The sequence below is a fragment of the Momordica charantia genome, assembly GCF_013281855.1.
Source record: "Momordica charantia cultivar OHB3-1 chromosome 4 unlocalized genomic scaffold, Mcharantia_2.0 BLBB01000004.1, whole genome shotgun sequence".
Taxonomy (NCBI): domain Eukaryota; kingdom Viridiplantae; phylum Streptophyta; class Magnoliopsida; order Cucurbitales; family Cucurbitaceae; genus Momordica; species Momordica charantia.
The window spans coordinates 25,755,360-25,776,096 of record NW_028275162.1 but is presented as its reverse complement, the minus strand read 5'-3'; the positions used below and the strand labels follow the sequence as shown (position 1 = coordinate 25,776,096).

The following is a 20,737-nucleotide window of genomic DNA, read 5'->3' as shown; positions in this document are numbered from 1 at the left end:
TTTTTAAAAATCATTCAAAGCCAATAAGATTATACATTTTTATGTATGAAAAAATGAGTTTAGTGTATTTTACTTTTTAAAGTTTATTATTTTGTCCTATATTACTATCTAGATCTATTTCTGATGCTTAACAAGTGTTTGATATGCGTCTAACAAATGTCGAATCTATATTAACTTTTTACGAGTATAATTTGATAAAGGGCAAATACGAATAAACAATACAATTATAATGTTATAAATTTTAAATTGAGTATTATTGGCAACTAATTAATGTTACTACAGAATTTCAGTCAAAGTACGCTCTTTTAAAGATATTTAAATAGTTTAAAAGTTTATTAGATGAAAAAAATTAGAATGAAATATTAAAACCTAAATGACTTACTGGCACCGGCAGTAATTTATTTTAACTCTTCTAAAAAAATGACCCGACCCGACCGGTCGAGTCGGGCTATAAATCAATTTGTATTTAATTTGTACGATTCTTTTTCGTTATTATTCTCTTTAGGCATACATATGCACTAATACAATGATAAGTTATTTTAGGACTACAAGAGGTAGTCAAATATAAAAAGAGTTTGTTGATGGAATCTCTATGCCCGCAGATATTTAGGGTTGGGCTTCATTCCTTATCGGTGAATTTAAATTTTATCCTCACCACATGCTTAACAATTAAGAGGGAGAAATTAACGACTGTAAGGTGTAGCGAGTGAATTTTTATCTTTTTATTTTTTTCGAACTCACGACTTCTTGTCAGAAACAAATGTCAATTACCGCTGAGATAATCTTATGTTTGATATTATAGTAAGTGTTTAGGATCCCATATTAATAAAATAATGTTTATAATAAACATGAGCTACTTCTCTCATTGCCATTTGTTTTGATATGGATCAGAACCCCATGAATATTGATATGTTATCGGAGCCCAAAAGCTCAAACGAGAATCCGATCAGAAAATGGGATCCGGCCAAGTGTTTATAATATAAGCGGACTACTACTACCATTACCAATTGGTTTTAAGGTTGAACTTATGAATATTGAACCAAAGGTTTATAATATAAGTGAGTTACTCCTCTCATTGCAATTGGTTTTGAGATGAACCCCAAATTATTAAGCTTCTTCTGCACTGATTTTATAAGCCTTTGCTGTGATCTTGAAAATATATATTGTTAAATTATGGCAGAGGAGGAACATTGAACGACGTCGTTACGCTGGAGAAGCAGCCTCAAATAAAGAGAGCTGGCTTAGTAACTTATACAATTAAGCTTCTACCTATATGCGTGAAGGTGAGGTGTGACCATTATCAAGCATGAAGCATCAAATAACCACAACTTTCTTTCTCTCTTTTAGTGTCCCTTTTTTTTTTCTTATAACAAATATAGCAAATTTGTCTAACTTATATAATTTTAAATGTCAATTCAAGTGTATTAATTATTTTTCATTAAATAAAAAAAATTGAATCAATCACCACACCTTTCTTGAACTCGAAAAAAAATTTACTTATTTTTTACCAAAAGATCTTGAGTTTCAATCTCAAGCAAGCATTTCCCATTCAGTCGGGGATGAATCAATATGCATTGAAACTCTCTTCCATGAGAATGACTTGTTGTTCTCGAAAAAAGAAGAGAAAATTTTAAATGGGTCACATTTCTAATTGACTACTTTTAAGTTATTATTTTAATTATTGTAATTTGAGTTTTTACATAAATTTCACTTCCTATCCCTACCCCAAAATTTATATGGATCTGAAAAAATATCTATGTTTCTCCCTTTCTTTTGTATTCGTCAAAAAATGGTAAGAACCGATTAAAAAGAACAATGATAATCCTTTTCTAGTTTAACAGAAAAGAGGAAGATTAGAATCTCTAAATTTTAGAAAAGTAGTAATGTCTTAATCAGTCAACTTATGCAATTTAGTCGCCATAACACTATCATGGAAATAAGAACGTTGAAACATGCAATAGCAAACAAATAAAAAAAGTATATATACATATATGTTTTTCTTTTACATTAATATGTAACTCGTGATTTGCCCAAGCACATATTTTGAAAGGGAGGGACAACACTTTATATATATATATATATATATATATATATATATTCTATTTTTAAGTTCTCAAATTTAAAAGAGCAAATTATAGAGAAAATTTGTAAATAAAATTTTAGACATTATTTGCTTTGCCCAACCAACAGCCTCACTATAAACATCACTGAACTGAGGTTGGCAGTGGGCAGTGGCACCGAAATTAAAACACAATTTTTAATTTATTCCTTAAATATAAAAAGTAAAAACTATAATAATAATTAAAAAAAAAAACAGATTCTAAAACCTGCATTATGGTTTGATAGCATACATACATATATATATATATATATATATATATATATATATAATTCATTCGTCCAACGCACAAACGCCACGTATGATCAGATGGCCGGAGACTTTTAAGGTGCGGGCGGCGTCTGCGGCGGGAAGTTGAAAGGCCTAATCCCATCGAGCGGCGGAGACGGCGGCGGAGATGGCCGGAGCGGCGACGACCGTGAGTTGCTGTTTTTGCGGACATATTTTCGAGCCCAGACGTGCTTGCCGTTGATGGAAAACTTTGCCTTGGTTCTGGACTCGAGCACGATGTCTATTGATGGCTCGGTCTTCACCACGAGCCGCGCGTACAGCGGCTGCTCCGGCGGCTGCACCTCTTGCATGTGAATGCTCTCTATGAAATTCCCATATCTTCTGCTCCAAAACCAAACACACCATTAATTAACACACAACACATCAAATCTTTAAACTAAAATTTATCAAATCTATCTGTCTAAGTTTAAGAGTTGATTGATAATTTATTCATCTTTGACATTGTATCTCATATTCTCCATATCTAATAAGATTTCATGGTTTAACACAAATCTATTTTTTGTAATTATTTCACTTATTTCAATACCGGAACATGAGGGGATACATATTACACCACGATTTTAAATTAGAAGAGAGATTATCTATTTACTCTATCAATAATCGAGTTGGGTGCATGATCATAAGGAATTTACCTTTGAGAGATTATGTAAAGCATAGAGAAAATTATTTGGTACTATGATTTCACTTAACAAAACCATCAAAATACACTACCATTTTATATATAATATGCAGTAAAAAATTAAATTTGATCATGAGCAAAAGACACATAGTAAATTTCTATTGAAACCTAAGGGTTTCAATTAGTTAATTCCTTACCAACAAAACACTATTTACAAACTCCATTACAAATTAATTTTCGGACAAAACTTTTCTTTTGAAGATTTAGGAGTTCCTCCAGGATTCATGCATGGTCCAGTAGATTTTTTTTTTTATTTTATATAATTTATTCACTTATCTATATGATCTGGATTGATCCATTTAGAAAGAACTTTTGTTTCTAAATATTTAGGAGCGGAAGTTTTTTCTTTAATTTTTTACCACATTTTATGAGTGAAATCATGATAAAAGGCTAAAAGGTACGATACCAGATAATCGTGGGTGTACTTGTTTTGTGTGTTTGAAAATCTATGAATGGACTTAAATATTTGGGTTGATAATTAATAGTTATTTAAGTAGCTAGGGCACAGGAATCTAAAAAAAAATGACAAAATTTTGGACATGCAGAGGAATATAGAGACATTGGAAAGCGAAAACCTGGCAAAATAGTCTCTAACTTCGTCTTCTGAGATTGGGTATCCTTTGGAGAACGTAAGAAAAATTGTCCTCTCCTCCGCCGGAACCGATTCCTCTTCTTTTTCTCCTTCCTTCCCACTCTTCAGCTGTAAGCGCCTGAACACGTCACTCACTTCGCCGTTCAAGATCACGCGCCGGTGCTCCCCGCCCACGCTCCTAATCGCCGCCGACGGACCCACAAACCCAAAGCTCGGCACAACGAACTGACCCGCCGCCGGCGCCGCGCCGAAGTACAACGGGGCGCGTGGGAGCACGCGCTGGGTCTCGAGATTCTGGAGAATGTCGTGAAAGGCGCGGAGGCAAATATCGTTGATGATCTTGGAGACGCCACGTAGGATTCTGAGGCGGTTCTCGTGGAAGAACCGGAGGGAAACCGGGGTTTTCGAAACGTGCTGAATGAGCGGAATGTCGACCGACGGCGACGACTCCGGTTCGAAGGGGAATTTGTCGTTTTCTATGCACGCCAACGACATGACGGCCTCGTCCGACAGAGCGTCGACGAGCGCGTCAGGTAACGACAGCATTTTGTGGACCAAATTGAACTCTTCGCCGTTCTGCTCGAGCCAAAGCCAGAGCCCCATGACGCGAACCGACTCGTCGGAATCGCGCCCAAGTGTGTACACCATCCGAGAGAACAGGGTCCGGTCGATGGTGTGGAACGTGATGAATTCCTCCTGAGTTACGGTGTAAAACTCGGAGGACGAGAACGAGGACGAAGACGGAGACGGGGACGGGGAAGCCATTTTTTCGGAGTGTTGAATGAATTTTTTGGGATTAGGGTTTGGAAGAGAGGGTTTGTGAAAGAGTGGGGTTTGAAAGAAGGGTATTTAAGGAAGAGTGAAGGGACGCCATTGATGAAAAGCTTGGATTTGAATGAATAGACGCCTCACAGGGAAGCCAAAACTCCATTAACATGTTTCCAAACTGGGATTTGGAAAACTTGCCGCATGCTACCTGGGTTCGGTGTTTTGGCGAGTAAACTTTATGTGTTTTATGTGTTTTGGAATAATGTGGCTGACGATTTTACACTATTGGATATACGAGACTAGAGTGTTATTAGAGTGGGTGAAAATCGAGCCATGAGAAGAAAATTATTTTCTATTTATTATTATTTTTTAATTAAACAAGTAGAAATCTTCGTTTGAATGATTAAATCTTGTAAAGTTTTAATTTTTTTGAAAATATATTGTAAAACAATAAATAGTAAAATTTAAATTTCATAATTCAAATCTTAAATATAAATTTCAAAATTATAGAGATCAAATGATTGTCAAATTTGTAATATACTGGGATTATAGAGATTTGTAATTGAATGTCTTCTAATATTTAGGCGGGAAAGCTCAAATTTTGTTTTTCAATTCAAAAGATGATTTGGGCAAAATTAAAATACAAAATGAATTTCTGTCATAAAAAATGAAATACAAAGTGAATTAGTCTTTTTTTTATATAGATTAATCATTATTATTTGCCTTTTTTTAACTAATAAAAAGTTGCAAGTTCGAAAAGTAGTTATTAGCAAATATTAGTTGGTATGAAAAAGAAAAGAATTGGTTAAAATCGAGCTTTTTTTTAAGTAAAAAGGAAATTAAAAGAAAATTAAAAGATGAGTTACCATACAGTCATAATTTTAATTTACAGCGAGAAGTATTCACCCAATACCTTTCTTATTTTGACTATCGATACGTAGAGTAGAGATACAAGCATTCGATTGTTTGGTTGAGAATATATTCTTAATTAACAAAATCAATATATTGAATGAATAATATTACTATTTGAGGCAATCATAATTTGTTGTCGAAACAAATCGATACTTTCTAAATGGGTAAAGTGAAAGTTTAATTGAATACGTTTAATTTATTATAAAGGGATAGTAATGTGAAACAGACAATCTTTAGTATCGAGCATTTACGACTTGTTCATCTCTTCTTAAATAGTTGTGATCAAGAGATATTAGTAACGGTTTTATAGCCGCAATCTTAATCTTTCCTTGTATATCAAAACCAAGTAGTTTACTTTCTAAATTGATAAAGTGAAAATTTTAATTGAATATGATAGTTAGCGTTTAAGGATATTAACGTGAAAAAGACAACAATCAATTAACTATACCGAGTATTTACACTCGTTGACCTTGACCTCTTACTTAATAATGGTAGTCGGTTTTCATATCAAAAACATTTATCGGTTTACATACAATGATGACCTCTTACTTGAGTAAGATGCTCTCTGACTTGAACTAAAAGAAAATCTCCCCTTCTATGTTAAAGTCAATAGTTATTTTTTAAATTAGTAACTGTTCCGAAAAGTCTTCTTAACAAAAAGACCAAAATCGATTAGTGATGAACATTCTTAGATACACAACTTTGATCATCAATCTCTTGCTTTCATTTCTTCATCCTTGATAAATTAGTAACTGTTCCGAAAAGTCTCCTTAACAAAAAGACCAAAATCGATTAGCGATGAACATTCTTAGATACACAACTTTGATCATCAATCTCTTGCTTTCATTTCTTCATCCTTGATGCATGTTCCTTGAGAGATCAATCATGTACAAGTACGGTAGCTGATCTTTTAGAAAATAAATGGACTTTAGAACGCTCTTTCTAACATCTGCCTTATTAATTTTCCCTTTTGGCTTCAAAGCGTTATTAAGATACAAATCTCCTCCCCGCGTGGCATGCCTTTCTTAATAAAATCGTTCCCTTATTTTAAAATAACAATAAATAAATAATAATAATTGTTCGAGAGAAAAAATAATATATCGTTGTAAAGTTACAAGTAATCTAATATTTTGAAAGATGTAATAAAAGAAAGTAACATTTGAAAGATACATCAATAAAATAAACTATGGATTTTTTTTAATCTTTTTCTTACTTTATTTTTTTCCTTTTTTAATTATAGTACAAAATGAGAGTAAACATGTTGATCATGCCAGAAGGAACTATGGTAAAGATGCTTTAACCAATAACCGTTAAGTTATATTATTAGGTCAGACGTCAGTAGCGGGTAAAATTTTGAATAATTTGAAAATAAAAGATTTAAAAGAAAAATTTCAGTTACAAACTTAGAAGAGATGGCTCAATATTAAATGCCCAGATTTCTTTACATTAAATGCATTTCCATATTTGTAATTATTAATTAGCATATTAGGGTAGTAACAGTTCATTGCCATAATTTGGATGGTGCTCATCAGTTTGACTATTTATTATTTTAAAATATTATTTTTTATTTGAAACTTTTTAAAATATGCTAAAAAATTTGAAACACATATTAGAAATATTTCAAAGTAGATGCAGTAGTATGAGTATGACTCATAACTCAATAATTAAGGAAATTTGGAACCACGGTAAAATAAGTGATTTTGAAAAAAAATAAATTTAAATATAATGTATTTCTCGATTTTAAATCAATTTAAAGTGATTTTAAACTTTTCTAAAATTAATTTTTAATTTACGTGATCATCCATAAGAAAGTCATTTTTATAATGACAAAAGTAATTAATTTTGACCTTATCAAAATTACTCCCAAACACACTCCAAGTCTATTCATTTTTTAGATTAAAAATTTAAATCTCCATCTTTTTTTCTTTTCTCTTTTTCTTTGTAGTTTACGTCTTTACTTTCACATTCGTTATACTCGAAAAATAAAATTAATTAGATGCAACTATAAGTTTAGAGACTAAAACATGCCATTTAATCTTCTGTGTACTTTAGTCGAACGCATCTTTCTATTTTAAGATTAATTTTTTCTTCTTGTGCAATGTTTAACTTTAAAATATTAGGATATATTATTGAAAGTTAAATATCTCTATCTATATAAGGTCATATTTGTTAAAAAAAATCAAATAAAATTATAATTTTTTGACATATGATGCACAACTTAAACTCGTTTAAATGTAATTTATTAACTTAAAGATTAAAATCCAAAACAAACATAACTCAGCGACAATTGACATATACCTCCAATTATGATTTATAATTTTACCTATTAAAAACTGTGTGTATTTTTTAATGTAATATTTGAAAGTTTAAGCATGAAATTAAATTCACTCTAATTTATAATAAATTACAGGTTAAATTATATTTTTATCCCAAACTTTAAATGTAACTGATAGATTTTGAACTTTTGACCCTATCTAATCTCTTTTTATAACTTTTAATTTTGAAAAAGTTCCGATCTATTATACACTTTTATTTATTTAACACATAATTACAAGTTTATTTAACACATAATTAGATATATATTTTTTTAATTTAAAGATTTATTAAATACAATTATAATAATTTAGAGATCAAACCTGTAATTTAACGCTATTATAATTCAAAATATTCAAGTGTCCCGCTCCCGCCTCTGCGTAACTGCAGCCGTTTCGCTATTCAAACAGGGATTAGTGTTCTAATCAATTCATAACTTTCGTCATTTGCGTCTCCAAATTTTAAAAAATATTCTCTTCCTCCTTCAATCTCTCTCGGGATTCCTCGCCAAAAGATGAATCATGATGAATGAAAAGCTCAGATCCGTCGTTATGTCGTCTGAGAACGGTTTCCAAGAATCTCAATTATCAGGTACTTTGTTTACTGTTCTGTTTGCAGCTTTCTACTTTGATTTCTTTATTTTTCCTCATCTTTCGCATTTTTGATTATCATCGCTGCGTCTTAACTTTCAATTCAACAGTGATTTCATTATAATATTATTTCACTTTGATGAATAGTGGATTCTCTGACTCTGCTTTTTGTTTTCTTTTTTTTTTCTCTTAAAAGTTGCGGTGAATATGTATTGATACTTAGTTTCTGTAGATATCCTCTGGAATTCCATCTTCTCTTGTTCTTGTGTCCTAATTGTTACTGAATTTTGATTATTATGCATCGTAATTGGATGACACAAAAACTTGAATCTTGAACTGATTTTTCATTGATTATGAATTTATTATGCGACTTACAAGATCATAAATCTTGCTTCCATGAACATTTCTTTTGTGTGCGATCGTTTCAGTGTCGAGTTTCGTTATCACAGAAGTCAGATGGATGTTTGTTTGGAATTTCTCTTAAGAACGACGAATACATAGAAACTCGGATTTTCGTATAGACCGTCTGGAATTTCATTTTCACTTGCGTCCTAATCGTTATAGAACTTTGGTTATTGTATATCGTACTCGGATGACACAGATACTTGAATCTTGAATTTATTTTTCATTGATTGTGATGTGGCTTACAAGCTCCTCAATCTTCCTTCCCTGTTAATTTCCTTTTTGTGCAATTGTTTCATCGTTGAGCTTCGTTACGTCGGGGTATGATTGTTTTCTGTGGTTGTTTTCCTTTGCCTGAGAGGAATTATTCTGTGATGGTGGGTTAAATGATAGCCGAGTAAAGCTTATCTTCTGTAGTTTAAGGTTTCACCATAAATTAAAACCAATCTTTGTCCTGTAATTGATCCTTATCCACTTTTTTTGCCACTTTCACTGATCATGCATCTTTGGGAATTTTTTCATACTGGACAGCAAGCTCAAATATCCGAAGGAAAGTTGATGTTCTTAATGGGCGCGAAAATGAAGATTCCATTTCCAAGGAACAGGCGTTACTGGATTCCAAATACAACTTGCGCCTGAGTCTTGCCTGGGATAGCGCCTTTTTTACAAGCCCCGGTATGGCTTTATAGACTCATAGGCACTTGTTAAATTTACTTTCAGTTTACATTCTCTGTGCAAACCTATAGTTCATTTTGACTTCATATATCGACAGGAGTACTGGAACCGGAGGAACTGTTAACGGCCTTGAATTCAAGGAATTTCGATCATGTGGTAAACATTCTGGGGAGCGAAGAGTATCTCTTATTGTCTTCACAATCATTCGAACCAGACACTAATATCAAATCTGAAAACTTCAATTTCCGTAAGAGCTTAGCTTGGGATAATGGCTTCTTCACTAGTGAAGGTATAACGAGTTAATCTTTTCTGTCTTTAATATAAATGATGGCTAATGTTTTCGGTCAAATACTCTCCAGGAGTTTTGAACCCTTTGGAATTGGCCATTGTTAACAACGGTTTGAAGAAATCTGAAAGCCATCTACTTCCCGTAATGGAGGATGAAGTTTGGAGGTCTATGGAGTCGAACAGTACCTTAGAAAACGAAGGTTCCTCGTTAACTAGACTTGAGATGGATCTTTTTGAAGACATCAGACAATCTATCCCCAAACCAATTACTTCAAGATTTGAACTGGGAAGACCAGGTTTGGAATCCATCATGCAGTTACTAAGTAAATTTTTGTTTTTCTTGAAGTTGTCCTCGTTACTTCCATGAGCGTAGCATTTCTTAGTTATTAATAAAAATGTGAGATAAAGTTGTTTAAATTATAAATCTGGTTTTGTTTTTCCTTCATTACAGCTTCAGCCGAACAGGATGGTTCTCGAACTATGGTAATTTCTTGCCTCCATCGTAATTATCAGTCCATCTTAATTCTCCCAAATAATATTTTGCACTTGTATTTCAGATGAAGGCCATGCCAACTTGCAGGAGGCAAAGTATTAACAAGCATGGATCAAAGAAGATTACTAGAGATATGCCAAACGCCCCAAAAATACAGGTATGTCATACTTGATAGGTTCGATTTAACTGATTGGTAGATCATCATCATAACACACTCATCAAAAACAAAATTAGAAAATCTTTTGGATTTTAGCTCTGCCCATTTCTTCTGTGTATGATTAAACCGACGAGTGCCATCTCTACAGCTGAAACATACGGCTGAAAGTAGGGAGCATCATTCATCTTTTTCCCTCAAACCATCCAAGGCCTCAGAGCAGACCAACTGCGGTTCAAGAGTAAAAGTTTTGGGTAAAAATCATGTAAAACTGGGAAGCAGGTCCGGGATCGCGGCATCCGGTATGCATCAGCTCGAACAATGTAGCTCATAAAAAGCTTTGCTATCTTCACTGAGATGGAATTCATGATGTACTTGTGATGTTTTTTTGTTACCGCAGAATGTTTGGGGAAGTCAAAGAAACCATGTTTAAGGGACTCGTTCTCTTCCATCCATGGTTCCACTCAGTCACTTAGATCATCTTTGTCACACTGTTCCGCTTCAACAAATAAGTCAGTATCTTGTATAACATCCAATGGCTACCCCCGTCCTCCATCTGAGATTACCATTGGAAAATCTCCTCCAAGTTTGAGAAGGAAAGTAAACTCCATCAGTTCGAGTGCACTCGCAGCCAGTCCGGTTTCAACGACTCCATCGATGAAGACAAGGGCAAGGAAAGTGGAAGTGGACAGTTCTTGCCAGTCCACACCAGCATCGTCCTCATGGTATGGATCGCCTTCGAGCTCAGTTGACGAATGGCCTTCAGAATCATCTTCAACTTCTGCAGCTCAAAGATCTAATAGATCCAAGCCTAGTCCATATTCCAGTCTTCAAAGTTCTCGTTTGGAGAATCAAGCATGTGAAGAATCAAGAGAAGTGAAACCTTCAGGCCTACGAATGCCATCACCGAAGCTCGGTTTCTTTGACACGGTTGGGGCTCCATTCTATATATCTCCTTCATTTTTACCTTTATTTGAACCTATTTGCTGCAAATACATTTGTTTGGTTGACATTGAATCTATTTCTATGAACAGGAAAAAATGATGGAGTTAGCCACCATGAAAGGAGGGTTGGCAGAAACAAGTGCTATCGCGGACGCCAAGGGTGCTGCTGCACCTGCACATCGTACTCGAGGTACTAAGCTTCAATCTCCGGAAACAAAACTCGGTACCGGGTCTCGAAAGCTTGATCCTCGTAAAAATGGAGGAGCACCGGTGACTACCTCGGCCATGAAAGGTAACAGAAGTCCAACACCAAAGTCATATAACAGGATCCTCCAATGTTGCAATAACCAATCTTTGAAAGCAGAGAAAATCATGTCGCAGTACTCTGAATTAGACTTGCACCAAACATCTCATGATGGCAACAAAGAAAATGAGAACAGTTTCGTGGATCATAAAATCGAGCGCTTAGCTAAACAGGTAAACTCGATTGATTTAAACAGACAGAAACATTGACAAATCATAAGAGTTTTTTATTTGAATCTCTAAAATAATTTTTCTTTCATTTTCATTATCCGTGGAAGCTGTTTGTTTACTAGATTTATATAGAAAATATACCAGATGAAAATTTGATGTAGCGTAAAAGTAGTGGCTAAATTAATTAAATTACAAATTATAATTTTGAGGATAACAAAAACCAAATTATATATAGGTAATCTACATGTTACGATTGAGGACATGAATATGAAGTTCAATGGGGATATGAGGTATCCATGCTCGAGTCGAATTACGCATAGAAAGCAGTAAACAATAATATCCGAACATAGTACATGAGTTGTGAATTTTGGAGGGAGAATTCAACAACATTCTACTTTAATCTGAACATAACTCAACTAATTAAAGCATATTATTTCTAATAAAAAAGTCGTGGATTCACCCTTATTGTTGTTGTACTTAACAATAATAATCTAACAGCACACTTTCACATTATCACAAACTAGATTGCTGCCAAATTCACTTTCGAGAGTCCAAATAAGAGGAGAAATCACATAATATATAAAACCTTCTGATCTGCCCTTTGTTTCTTTCATTTAATTTGGGGAAGCTAGCAGCTAATCAAAGTGCTTATTCACCTTTTCTTAGGGGGAAAAACAAACAATTGAAAGAGATCACAAAGAGCTATCACAAATTTAAACCACCACAAGGCATCAGGATTCAGGGTTGATAAGCTTCAGGAAGTCTAAGCCCCACGCTTGCCGCAGACTTGCCTAATATTCTCTTCATTTCCTCTGATCTATCAATAGCAATGTTGTAAGAGAACAGCAAATCCTGCATGCCAACGAAAATTACAATTAATAATGAGCGCAAGCGACAAAGAGAAACAAAAGTTAGGAGCACAGATCCAGCAACTAGTTAGTAATTGATACACCACCTAATGAAATGAAACAGAATCAATAATATTCATCCATCTTACAAATAGCCCTCTACCATCTTAGAAAAAAGGAAAAATTCAATGAAAGAAGGCCTAACAAGTTCTTCATTTGTCAGATCAGATCCTCATTGAACAACAAATATTAATCTACACTGTGAGAGAAAATTATAAAATGACAGAACCAAACAAATATTAATCTACAAAAAGAAAGTGACTGCAAGGAGAGTAGTGAGTGTAAAACATACCTTTTGATGGTGCACACTGTTAAGTAGCAATGCGTAATCGTGCGCAAGCTTAATTTTCTGTTGTAGAGAATGGGGTTCGGAAAGCCCGCTTCTCTCCCTGAACTTTTGGGCCACATAGTCCACAAAATGCTTCTTGCTCTCTTCCTTTCCAATATGGTTCTTCACAGCTTTGAGAAGCTCCCGGTAGACCCGAGCTACCTGCAGGGCTTCTGAACTCATTTCCACAACTCTGAAGAAGTTTAATCCTCTTTTTGTCACTCAAAAACTCTTTGATTCCATTATGCAAGAGAATATGTATAGAAGTTGCAATGTTAATGGTACCAAAGCTTAGTAGATGAATTTGAAGGAACTATGCCCCCTGCTATTTTAACTTTCTTTCTTACATTTCGTTTTGAGTGTGGAAGGTTCAAAGGACAACATGAGAAAGATAATTTTCTACGCCTCTCAAATCTATAAGTAATGTAAGATATCAAATAATAAACGAGTTCGTAACATCTTTTATCACTGCCATAAATCTTCCCTTTTAACATCCTTGCAGCAACCAGCAAGATTAAATCAATTAGGGTATGTATGCTGAGAATCAGTAGAATAACTTCCAACAGCTTTGGACATGAAATCTACCCCTATCCCCCCTTTCTAGCTCTCTCTATTGTAAAAATGAAATGGGGTAGATTTCTTTATCAATTAGGGTATGAATTCATAGAAGAACTCAGATTCTACTAGTAGTTTGCATAGAAGAACATTGGTGCGGTGTAACCTAGAGAAATATATGAAGAGGAATGCAGGATGTAGCCCAACATTCAAAATCCAATTATTTACTATTACTAATACGGCAAAGCAAAATAGCATGAAAGCCCCCTAAAATGATAAAAGAGTGAAATTGAGCTGCCAAGGAAATCCCTAGATTCAAGAATGGAAAAATCAGACCCAAAAAAGAAGAAGGATAAGCCCGAGCGAAGGAGAAACTTGATGAAGAGAAGCGGAAAGCTATAATCAACAAACAAAAGAGGCCGGGGATCAGAAATGGCGCGCAGCTGCAAGCAAATTAGGGAAACGAGGTCCTTGAGAGCTGTTCATAATGAGCTCTAATTCCATTTGTTCATTTACAGAGAGATTCAAGAAAAATGGCAAATTCGTATTCAAAGAAATATAAATCGGATTTGAAATCTTGTTTTGGCTGAAAAAAGCAAATCGGATTTGGCATGATTTTATAATAATCTATTTCTAATTTTACCTTGTTTTACGGATTCGCCACAAAGAGAGGGGATTCCGTTGGGATTTCTGCGAGAGAGGGAAGAAATTGAGATTTCTTCTTCAATCGCTGTGATACTTCGCGTACCGCCAAAAGGAGTTCCGTCCCGTGCTACTGTCGGAGTCGCGCCGCCGGTGGGATTGTTGGGAGAGAGAAGACGGTGGTGGCCGGTGGGTTTGCTGAGAGAGAAGAGAGGAGACGGCGCAATATCATATCATAAATGAAAAGTAGAGTAACTTTTAAACCGGTTTTAGGAAATCGAACCGAACCGACCCAAATCGAATCATTTGATTTGGCAGTTCGGTTTGGCTTCTTACCCCTAGTAAAATGAGTGATTTTAGAAAAAGAAAGTTGAAAATCCATGTGATACATTGAAAACAAGGTATTAAATAATGGTCAAAGTGTTGGTGTATCATGAGTTCCACATGGAGGATAAATCAAACATTTTCGTAATATTAATATTAATCATTTTTAACATTTAAAAATGGTGAAACGATTATTGGTTAATTTAAATATATTTTTTCAAATTTTTATTTTTATTTATATAATTTTTTTAAAAATATCCATTGACATTGACATTTCCATGTAATTGAGACTTCAACATTTTTATCGACATCAACATTTAAAACTTTACTTAAAGTAATCTTAAGTTTTCTTAAAATCAATTTTTTTAATTTATCAAACATTATCAATATAAAAGAAAGTGATTTTAACGATTGCAATTAAGGTTGAAGTCAAAGATAATTTGTATCTGACATTCATTTTCTTAACTATTTTTCATTTTTTAGCGTCGAGAGTAGATCCATTAATTCTTTTATTTCATGAGATTTGAAAAATAGTACTAAATTATCCATAAAATTACTTAATTAATTAGTTGTCCAACGGATACATACTTGATCATTGAAATGGTTGAATTTGAAAATTATATTAACATTATATTATTTCTTTTGGAGATTGAACTATATGAGTCGCCTTCTTATTCTTCAGCTCCAGCAAGCATCGGTGGCACCACTGTCCCTACTAGCGCCCCAAAATCTTCACCCACAACAGTGCCAGTGAAGTTTGTTGAAGAAAAAAATAAAAAATAAAAGGAAAAAGAAGAGAAAAAAAAAAAAAAAGAAATGCAACCCAGAGTCTAATCACCAAAAATATTATAAAAACAAATACTCTTGTTGGATCATTCTTTTCGTTAGTTAACTAATGATCAAATGACTACGCCCGTCAGACCGATAACCTTTTAATTTTGAAAATTTAAATGGACAAAATAGAAAAAATTTTAAATGCTAAGTATTTTATATAATTTCCCTAATATAGGACTCAAGCAAACTTTATTTTCTCCGCCCTGTATGCAGTAATAGGACTGTGCAATATTAGTTTAATGTTCATGGAGGTGATCTCAGCATAAAGAATGACTATAAATTACTGTTTTCAACCCTCTTTAAGCCATTAAAATGGGTACAATAGAAGTATGCAATTGGAGTTAGCTGCGAATTGATTAACAAATAAGCAGTTTGCTCTTTCTCAAGAAAAAAGTGAAGGCAATGGTAAATAAGCAGTGTGTTTGTGGGTGTGAAAACTTGTGTAGTGAACAGATTTGAACTCCCAGCTTTAAAACTATCTCAGAAATTCTTGCAATACAGTGAAAGAGATCACCTACCACATAACACCATGGAATGCAGTCTGAAATTATGATGGCTGCTACTTCCTCCTTTGATTTCTTGGAGTAGAATGGAACCGTTGTGACCCGGGAACCACCTCAGCTGCAGCGATGACAGTGGCTATGGCAGCAGAGCGTCTGCTAGTTTCATCTCTCCAATAGGGAGAATGGAAACTTCCCATAGGGCTTGCTCAGGTGATGAGATGATGCCCCAAATTCTTGTGTCGTATGCGTCCTCATCTGAGTAAAATCAATCCAGGAACGGCTTCTCCTGCTCATCTAAACGAGCAAGCGGATAAAAAGGAAGAGTTCAACGGGACCTACGTGGCTGCTGGTGCATGATACATTACTCTTTGTCAAGAAGTTGCATCGGACCGAAACCTCACAACCCGATTTCCACGGGAGGAAAAGTCTTCCAAAAAGTAAAGTATGGTTGTTTTTATAAAATAAGGACAGCGCACTGCTCACTAAACAAAGATAGCAAGCAATAGTGCAGGAAGAGAAAGCAAAATAATCAACCGAAGCATGGCACATCAACGAATGAAGCCGAAAGAGAGGAGTGGAGCTGGAGAATCTCCCTCCCGCTAGTACGTTTTCTTGTTTGAAATTCCAGGCCTGGTCTCCGTTTTTATTTACTTTTTGCTCACCCTAACTTAAGTGGCCTACCAGCAAAACAACAAGTACTTGATCGCACGGGAGCAATTTCATATCCTAAAATTCAGAGCTGATTTTAGGGATCCGCTCTCCTGATATCCCTTGGACAATATTGAGGAGATGGCTGCATTCGCCATAATGCCAAGTTTTAACATATCGGCATGTAGCATCATCGCGTAGAGGATGTGTTTAACTTGGAAGTACCCTTGTAACATGACTACATAAATCACTTCGTCTGGCTGCAAACTGTAACATCTCATGTCTGAAAACAACTTAGATGCCTTGAAAAATTGTCCATCCTCGCACAATCCATGAATTAAAGCCGTATACACCACGTGATTAGTTAAATAAAACCCGCTTCCAACCTCATCAACTGCGAACCTGGCAGTCCCAAATCCGGCCTTCTTTGTGAAAAGTTTGAGTGCATCTGAGATTCTGCCATCTTTACAAAGTCCATCTAATAAGCAACTGATAGTGAAACGATTTGGGGTAAGGCCATTATCCAGCATATCTTTGTAGAGTTTAAGAGCCTCTTTCATGCTACCATGTTTGCAGTGCCCATCTATAATAGCTGTATAAGCAACTACATCAGGAGAAAGGCCTTTGATAACCATTTCCGAGTATATGCCCGTAGCAGCTACTATGTTCCATACCTTGCAATAACCATCAATCAGCATTGAGAAGGTGATCACGTTCGGTTTGATACCATTTTCGATCATTCGGGAGCAAATTTCCAACGCCTTCTTCATGTTGCCATCTTTGCAGTATCCATTAATTAGTGAATTATATGTAACAGAGTTAGCAGGGATTCCCTCTTTATTCATTTGCTGAAGTAAGTCATCTGCTTCTTCAATTCTACCCACAGAACAGAGACCTCTAACAAGTATACTGTAAGTAAAGACATCCGGCAAAATTTTAAATCTTTCCAGCTCCAAAAGCAAAGCCATTGCTTCAGAAATATCCCCTGCCTCGCAGTAACCATCGATCAAACAATTATATACAGTTATGCTTGGAGTAACACTAAACTTTACCATATTCACAAGAAAATTCCGCGCAGTCTTGACTTCACCAAATTTGCAGAGTCCATCAACTAATATGCCAAATGTAACAATGTCTGGCACTAGACCTTCACCCCGCATAACATGATACAATCTAAGAGCCTGTTTTACATTGCCCAACTTGCAGTATCCATCCATCAAAGTGTTGTAAGTGTACACATTTGGAAGCACCCCAGATTCCATCATCGTTCTGAGCATACTCTCCGCTTCCTCCATTTTGCTTTCTGAGCAGAGACCACGAATAAGAACGGTGTAGACAACAACGGTTGGCTCGATCCCTTTCACTCTCATTTCATAAAAAATCTCACGTGCCCTTAAAAGATCTCCCTGGCGACAGCAACCATCAATCAGAGTACCATAAGTTATGACATTAGGAGACAGTCCATTAGAAACCATTTCTCCAAAAATCCTCCACAACAATTCAAACCTGCTGGTTTTAACCAAGCCATCTAAAAGAGCATTACAAGCCTGAATTGCGAGCGACGCCCCAACCTTGCGGTACACCCACAAAGCTTCGTCTACATGACCCATCTTAGTTAAGACAATAATTAACTCTCCAAACACATTTGGAGTAAATTTTGAGGTTTTTAAGCGTCTCAGCGCATTGAATGCCAATTGACATACATGGTGGGGCTGGCGAGACTTTAGGAGGAGGTTTTCTAAGAGGTTTCTTAGCAGACATCTGGCTAGAGAAAATAACTTGAATCCAACTAAAACATGGATCATAGCCGAGTAAAGCTGAGTATTCTTTTGGGGTGCAGCATAGAATAACTCAAGTGCCTTTTGGGGGCTTTTGCAGTTAAGTACAGTGGTAGTAAGACCATTAGGGGTTGAAGATGATAGTAGAGAGACGGCTTGAAGCATGAACCCACGACATACAATATGAACAAGAGCACTTTTTAGTGGGACATTCATCGACATTCTCATATTTCTTTCTCGAACTGTCCATTGAAAAGGGCAGCTTGGCATTTAAAGTCACTCATAAGTGTCCCATTTGTTGCCAATTACCTGTAAGAACAAAACAATATTAAATATAATGAACATGGAGGTATTACTGTAAACTTGAAGTCAATCCATAGCTGCACCAACGGCAAATTAAATTAAGTGGCGATCACCAATCAAATACAATGATGTCATTGAAAGTCTACACGACATGAACACAGAGACACATATTTCAAGTACCTTAGTTATTCTCATATATATGATTACATTATGTATCCAACAAGATCACAAACCAACCAGTACATTGATATATACCTTATAGTTAAGGTTGTTGTTGCCCAGAGAAATCTAGCTACTCGTAATCACACTTTCTACAAAGGAAGTTTTGAACTTTGTACTTCATACTTACACTATGTCATAAACCAAATGTTTTCTTTTCTGGCTACGAATATTAAAAGTTTGGAATATAAATGACCGAAAATTAAAATTTTCATACAATACATTGCAGAAGAGGGGTTCAAACTTAGGTTTATGAAGAGCTGTAACCTAACATATTGACCTGAGGCTAAATATCCCAAATATTAAATATTTGTGAATACTTAGTAAGTAACCCCATTTGAGGGTCGCGTGCAAACAACATGCTACAACACAATATTCACAATAACATGTTTGTCAACAACAACATGCAAAATACTTTAAAATAAACTCTAAACATATGCATCCTATATGTCACGTCCAACCTCACATCACCAATTCTACTAGATTCCAACTCTTTCAAACTCTCTCCTATTCCTTCAAGACTTACTTTTCGAGTCATATTGATAATTGACCATTTTTATCCAAGGCCTTGATGACTTCACAACATATTAGCCTTGACCATTTTCACCCACAGCACCAATAATTGCCTTCCGGTTAGACTCATCGCATCGATCTAGCCTACTACATACACAAAACATATATGCTTTAAACGGGTTCATGCCAACATACTAAATCACAACAACACCAGCATGTTGTACAATAAACATAGCCAACCAATATGTTTACTCAATCAAACATCAAGCATACATTTCCAATCTACCAAATTTCTCAACATTATTGGCATGCTTTTGCCATACAAGCATAATACCCATACATCATGCTTTGCCCTATAATCATCAAACATCATTCAACATATTTAAGCAATCATAATCAGCCATAACCAGCAATAACACATCCATCAACGCTACATAGCACATCAGAATCCTCTAAACCATTAACCTGATCCATGAAGAATTAATAAGAAACAATATCCAATATATATATATATATATATATATATATATATATCAAGAGGGATAATTAAAACATATGAAAAAAATTATAAAAAAAACAACAACAACAACAACAAACAATTCATACCATTCATACCATTCATACAAAATCATACAAGCATCCTCAAGTCAGAACTACTTACTACTCCTAACAGGTACCTAAACAACAGAGAGAACATTTTGGAATTAGAATCCAATTCGAAACACTTAAATTGAAACGAGAGGGGTCTAAACGAGCTGTTACCTACTGAAACAGCTTGGGTTTAGGCTGTATTAGCGTTGAAGGGAGTGGGTATCACAGATATGGCTCCGTTGGAATGCGGGTCACTGCCAAAAGTCTTCAGAAGGGATAGACCGCTGCGGCAAGCTGCCGGTGCTGCGAACTTGATTCGCCGGAGGTCTGGTCGTCACGCGTTCTCGGACCGACGCGGATCTCGGCGCCGCCGTGAGTCGCTGCGGGTCGTCGCCACGCCGCACGCGTCGCCGGAGATGCTGAGTTTGCGTGCTCGGTGGTTCAGTGCGTAGGTGAGCCGCCGGAGAAGGGGGAGAGTGGCGGCTGAGAGGGAAATAGAGTGAAAGGAAGGAAGCTGGGGTGTCTGAGGAGGAAGAGGGATGATGTCATGGATGGGTTAGAGAAAACAATTTTTCTTTTCAAAATGTAAATTCTAATTAATTTTGTTAATTTAATTTAAAAAGTACTTTTTCCAAAACTTTGGATTTAAGGTCTAACTAAAAAATCCTTTTCAAATTTCGAAATTTTAATTATAGATTATTTCAGTTTATTTTATAATTAAACAAAAATTAGAACTTAAAAAAAAAAGAATAATAATAATAATTATTATTATTATTATTATTGTGATACTATAAAATTAAAGGGACAATATATTTGCCTCAATTTCTTCCTTCTTCTGGACCTAGAATGAGAGGGAGGGGAGCTCTTCTCTTATTCCACGTCAAGAGCGATGTTGGT

At 35.3% G+C, this 20,737-nt stretch overlaps 4 protein-coding genes across 7 annotated transcripts; 1 reads left to right on the top strand and 3 right to left on the bottom strand.

Moving 5' to 3' along the window:
* Nucleotides 1-2,369: 2,369 nt before the first annotated feature.
* Nucleotides 2,370-4,547, bottom strand: LOC111006470 (uncharacterized). The gene is made up of 2 exons (XM_022278430.2): nucleotides 3,665-4,547; nucleotides 2,370-2,731 (listed from the first exon to the last, which is right to left on the bottom strand). Exons 1-2 carry the CDS (start codon nucleotides 4,444-4,446, stop codon nucleotides 2,443-2,445), a joined length of 1,071 nt encoding a protein of 356 aa, XP_022134122.1. The 5' UTR covers nucleotides 4,447-4,547; the 3' UTR covers nucleotides 2,370-2,442.
* Nucleotides 4,548-8,108: 3,561 nt separating this feature from the next.
* LOC111006396 (uncharacterized) lies at nucleotides 8,109-11,788 on the top strand. 2 transcript variants are annotated; one of them, XM_088123410.1, is made up of 10 exons: nucleotides 8,109-8,265; nucleotides 9,198-9,341; nucleotides 9,439-9,630; nucleotides 9,701-9,925; nucleotides 10,081-10,112; nucleotides 10,187-10,279; nucleotides 10,428-10,578; nucleotides 10,677-11,206; nucleotides 11,311-11,512; nucleotides 11,585-11,788. In XM_088123410.1, the coding sequence occupies exons 1-10, from the start codon at nucleotides 8,196-8,198 to the stop codon at nucleotides 11,731-11,733; spliced, it is 1,788 nt and encodes a 595-aa protein (XP_087979536.1). In that variant the 5' UTR covers nucleotides 8,109-8,195; the 3' UTR covers nucleotides 11,734-11,788. The 2 variants fall into 2 exon arrangements, with proteins under 2 accessions (XP_087979536.1, XP_022134019.1); XM_022278327.2 differs by having other exon boundaries at nucleotides 11,311-11,788.
* A 314-nt stretch (nucleotides 11,789-12,102) lies between these two features.
* Nucleotides 12,103-14,349, bottom strand: LOC111006395 (complex 1 protein, LYR family protein). The gene is made up of 3 exons (XM_022278326.2): nucleotides 14,129-14,349; nucleotides 12,895-13,123; nucleotides 12,103-12,546 (listed from the first exon to the last, which is right to left on the bottom strand). Exons 2-3 carry the CDS (start codon nucleotides 13,111-13,113, stop codon nucleotides 12,433-12,435), a joined length of 333 nt encoding a protein of 110 aa, XP_022134018.1. The 5' UTR covers nucleotides 13,114-13,123; nucleotides 14,129-14,349; the 3' UTR covers nucleotides 12,103-12,432.
* Nucleotides 14,350-15,542: 1,193 nt separating this feature from the next.
* On the bottom strand, nucleotides 15,543-20,418 carry LOC111006546 (Pentatricopeptide repeat (PPR) superfamily protein). 3 transcript variants are annotated; one of them, XM_022278549.2, is made up of 3 exons: nucleotides 20,012-20,418; nucleotides 19,263-19,396; nucleotides 15,543-18,523 (listed from the first exon to the last, which is right to left on the bottom strand). In XM_022278549.2, exon 3 carries the CDS (start codon nucleotides 18,482-18,484, stop codon nucleotides 16,508-16,510), a length of 1,977 nt encoding a protein of 658 aa, XP_022134241.1. In that variant the 5' UTR covers nucleotides 18,485-18,523; nucleotides 19,263-19,396; nucleotides 20,012-20,418; the 3' UTR covers nucleotides 15,543-16,507. The 3 variants fall into 3 exon arrangements, with proteins under 3 accessions (XP_022134241.1, XP_087978782.1, XP_022134240.1); XM_088122656.1 differs by having other exon boundaries at nucleotides 19,263-19,393; XM_022278548.2 differs by lacking the exon at nucleotides 19,263-19,396.
* Nucleotides 20,419-20,737: the final 319 nt, after the last annotated feature.

Coding starts and splice junctions, on each gene's coding strand:
- LOC111006470 (XM_022278430.2), bottom strand. CDS start 4,446: ATGGCTTCCCCGTCCCCGTCTCCGTCTTCGTCCTCGTTCTCGTCCTCC. Junction 2,732..3,664: donor GTTAGAGACTATTTTGCCAG/GTTTTCGCTTTC, acceptor GTTTTGGAGCAG/AAGATATGGGAATTTCATAG.
- LOC111006546 (XM_022278549.2), bottom strand. CDS start 18,484: ATGCCAAGCTGCCCTTTTCAATGGACAGTTCGAGAAAGAAATATGAGA.
- LOC111006395 (XM_022278326.2), bottom strand. CDS start 13,113: ATGAGTTCAGAAGCCCTGCAGGTAGCTCGGGTCTACCGGGAGCTTCTC. Junction 12,547..12,894: donor ACAGTGTGCACCATCAAAAG/GTATGTTTTACA, acceptor GTTGGCATGCAG/GATTTGCTGTTCTCTTACAA.
- LOC111006396 (XM_022278327.2), top strand. CDS start 8,196: ATGATGAATGAAAAGCTCAGATCCGTCGTTATGTCGTCTGAGAACGGT. Junction 8,266..9,197: donor CCAAGAATCTCAATTATCAG/GTACTTTGTTTA, acceptor CATACTGGACAG/CAAGCTCAAATATCCGAAGG. Junction 11,207..11,310: donor AGCTCGGTTTCTTTGACACG/GTTGGGGCTCCA, acceptor TTCTATGAACAG/GAAAAAATGATGGAGTTAGC.